At 35.6% G+C, this 3,763-nt stretch overlaps 1 protein-coding gene across 1 annotated transcript; it reads right to left on the reverse strand.

Annotated features, from left to right (window-relative positions):
- Window positions 1–3,131: 3,131 nt before the first annotated feature.
- Window positions 3,132–3,365, reverse strand: EV154DRAFT_534528 (uncharacterized protein; the record flags this gene model as incomplete). Its single annotated transcript, XM_051604032.1, has 1 exon — window positions 3,132–3,365. The coding sequence occupies one exon, from the start codon at window positions 3,363–3,365 to the stop codon at window positions 3,132–3,134; it is 234 nt and encodes a 77-aa protein (XP_051449944.1).
- Window positions 3,366–3,763: the final 398 nt, after the last annotated feature.

Genomic DNA, 3,763 nt, shown 5'->3' on the forward strand with positions numbered 1-3,763 from the left:
GGGTATAATTACAAAAAAGTAAAAACAAGTGTGACATTACTTAAAATAGTATTGCTAATTACTAAATTATCATGTCTAATTCACTGGTTGTACATAGGCCACATCGCTGTCCTGAGTATAGTATAATTATAAGATAGACTTATACTGGGGGTGCTATTCTTTTTCACAAATTGAGCGATTTGTTTTTGAAATAATGTTTGCTAGGGAACGTCCGTTGCTATCCTTGTTCTAGTAAGAGCAAAAAAAAAAAAAAAGAAAGATATATCGCAAAGTAAACAGTGAGCTTATTTTACGGCCTCTCTCCGAAAGTTACACCTTAAATACAGCCAAAGTGAACGTGGTCACAGTCTAGCGGCTGTGCCTTAGGCGCCATACACTCTGTAAAATAAAACGAACTCTTTTTTCCAGAAATTGAAACTTTTGAAAGTGTTTACTCCTCTGCCAACATTAACACCCAATGCCGCCAAAGAAATTACTACCAATTTTATTAAAGACTTTGCCCATGAAAATAGCTTTGAGACACTAATCGTCAACGTCAAAAGAACAATTGCAAATACAAATGCCCTTATTATACTAAAGTAAGAACCGCCAAAAACTAGGGGAAGGAGGGTTTCTCATACTCAAGCTATCGAGAATGAACGTTTACAAGCTCAGTACAGAAATTATTCTTTTGAGCAGTAATGGAAACAAAAAAAAGCACGCGTCTGACTATGTTACTGGGCATTGAGCAGGAATTTAAAGATATCACAAAACCCAAAAGAACAAAACTTTGAAGGAGGGGTTTCATGAGTCTGATAAAATAGATTTAAAAGACTTATCTCAACCGTGAATAACTGACACAATCCGACAGGTAACATATACAAAATTTCTGTGATGTATCGCATCAAAAAATTAAGCTTTCCTTTTTTTTCTCAGTAGCTGAATCCTCAAGACTACTTACGGGTTGAGAAAAAGAATACACTTGATCTTTTCTTTGATGAAGCAATCAACCCTCAAGTTATCATTGTGACCAAACTGGAAAGCAGTCGATCAAGATTAAACCTACCGACAGCCATTAATTATGGAGAAGCACATTACCTAAATATAAATAAGGTTCGATTGTTTGCTGTTGAGGTTACAAAAAAAAGAAACCCAACTCAACTACATTTGATGTAACTGATGCAATAATTCAAGGAAGTAAAGGACAAGAACACTTTGAAGACCCTGCTTTTTCTCTTGAAAATCAGACTGATAATACTGTAGAAAAAAAAAAAAAAAAAGACTTGTTGTACAAAGGACATGGTAGACGATCTAAAGACAGCGACACTCTCTTTTCCCCGGTAATTATACACACAAACTCTGTGTTCGGTGATGAATACATGTGTCAAATGAAATGAACTTCCAACCTCGTCAAGTGTGATTTTTGCTTTTTTTTTTTGTGATGCATAAATTGGCTTACACCGGATAGTTATGATTATTAACATCCTTGTTGCTCCTTTGTGGCGTGTAATTTACCATTCACATATACTACTTCACCACCTAATACCCGTGTATGTTTTCCATTTTCTACATCCATTAAATTAAGAGCGATCCATTTTTATTGTTCTTAAATCACGGAATTCCTCGGTTGATTAAATGTTCTAATCACCAATTGATCTTTATAGAGATAAATAAACTTCCAGATAACATGATGAAATAAAATTTATGCCATCTTCTACGAGTGTTTATATATAAAAGTCCAATCTTCTGCTTTAGCCATACGCATGCTTTAGTGATAAATCGATGTATGGGTAGCTGTCATGTTGTTGGCAATATGTCAAGGATTGGGACGGAATTTTGATTAGGACGAATTCATAAAAGAATAAGTATCCCAATCCCATTTAACACAAAAAATAACTCACCTCAAACGATTTACATCTTGACAACCTACTAGTGTGTTTGTGCCTGTTGATCACACATGATTCAAGTATAAATAGGTTATAAAGGTACTACGACCAAAGGTTTTGCAGGAACTTCCTCTGGATTTAATTTGAACTCATTCAAATCTTTCTTTGCTTTTATTATGTTATTATTTTGTAGCTGTTCATTTATTGTTGATGTGGGCTGTCTATGTCTTTTGAGCACTGTCCATCAATCGTAGTAGGGTGGTTCAATTCAGAAGAGAGGGAAAAATTGTGTCGATTTAATGGTTTTGCCTTTTGTTAGACTTACGCTTGTTGAATGTCTTCTTGGTGAAAGAATAAAAATAAGCACCTAAAAATTGAAAAGGTGGAATGTACGACGTGAGGTGTAGCTGGAGCCATTTCACGTCATCAAGTTGTACAGGCGTATTTATCGGCCACAGCATATTAGGCTAAAAATTGAACGTTGCGTTTCCTTCTATTTTTGTACACCGCGCAAAAAATGGCTAAGGAATGACCATCATCCCAAGAGAGCGTACCAGATCTTTTTACGAACAGCATTAGTGTGCGTTTGTAGTTTTTGTTTCTATGATAGAGAGCTAGGTGTCTTAACGCGACAAAGTCCTTCTGCTTTAGACATTTCTGGGTATAACAAAGGTTTTTCAACAGCTGAAAAAAAAAATCAAAAAAAAAAACCGCACCTTTTTTTTTTTTTCTTTCCCCACAATCTCGCAAGAAAAAGTGTAGGAAGCTTTCCATTTTTTTTTGCCACCTTTAAAACCAGGTTAAACAGGTAATTATACAGGCATGGGGGTTCGCTTTTATTTTTGTTCTAATTTCGTTTTAAGCTTCCCACAGTTTAAATCATCTTGTACCATTTATCAGGTATTTGACCTGTATTCTGATAAATGTTTGGCCTGCTGGTTTAGACTAGTGGATTAATGCCGTGATAATAAAACCAGCAACTGGAAATTGAGATCAGGAAACTTATTACTGCAACGGACGACCAATTAATTCTCATGATAGATACCATGATCTTTGGGAAAGGATCGCCCAACGACAGTTTGGAATTATAGGCAATTACTGTAGGCTGTCTGTAGATAATGAAGATAATGACGAAATTTCCTTAAGGCTTGAAAGAATTGAAGGCTGGTCTTCATTTTACGAGGTATTTATTTGCAACACGAGGTACAATAGGTGTAATCAGACAAAGGAGAGCAAGAGAGACAAGGTCAGAAAGTATTAGTGCGATCAAAATACAGCAAATCTACGAAAAGAAAAGCAGAAGGTGAATACGAGATCAAGTATAACATGAGAAGCATAACACGAGAGGGCAAATGAATACGACACATAGAGCATACTTTGTGGATAAGGGTGTAGTATACAAGGAAATAGAGGTATGCTTTGGCTTGATGATATGAGGATGACAAGAAATACGAAAATAATGCGCTGAAAAGTAATAGAGGTACCAATAAAAATACACATATATGTCTACTGTAAACAGTTTGAGGGATTGATGCGGGAGAATATAAAAGGGATTTGGGCCAAAATGATGTAATCTCGAGAATGTGAATTAAGTTAAAAGTTTCCTCACAGGGTGTACTGTAAAAGAATGGCAACAGATGTAAATCTGTATATAAAGAAAGAAGAATTTGTTTGTTTTCTTTTCTCTTTTTGGTTAACTTAAACTGTGCTTGCGGCGGGAGGGGGATCTTTAAATTGAAAGCACAAAAGCTCTAATAACTTAATGTTATGACAGTTGCTATTCTTAATACAAGCAATTTCGACAGGCGGTCAGCAAGTATATTGGAAAAAAAGTTAGGGCATTTAATAGCGCTTTACGATACGGTGATTGTTTTCGTATTCTGTGGGTTTCTTTTCTT

Source organism: Mucor mucedo (assembly GCF_025094135.1).
Source record: "Mucor mucedo strain NRRL 3635 chromosome Unknown EV154scaffold_339, whole genome shotgun sequence".
Classification (NCBI taxonomy): Eukaryota; Fungi; Mucoromycota; class Mucoromycetes; order Mucorales; family Mucoraceae; genus Mucor; species Mucor mucedo.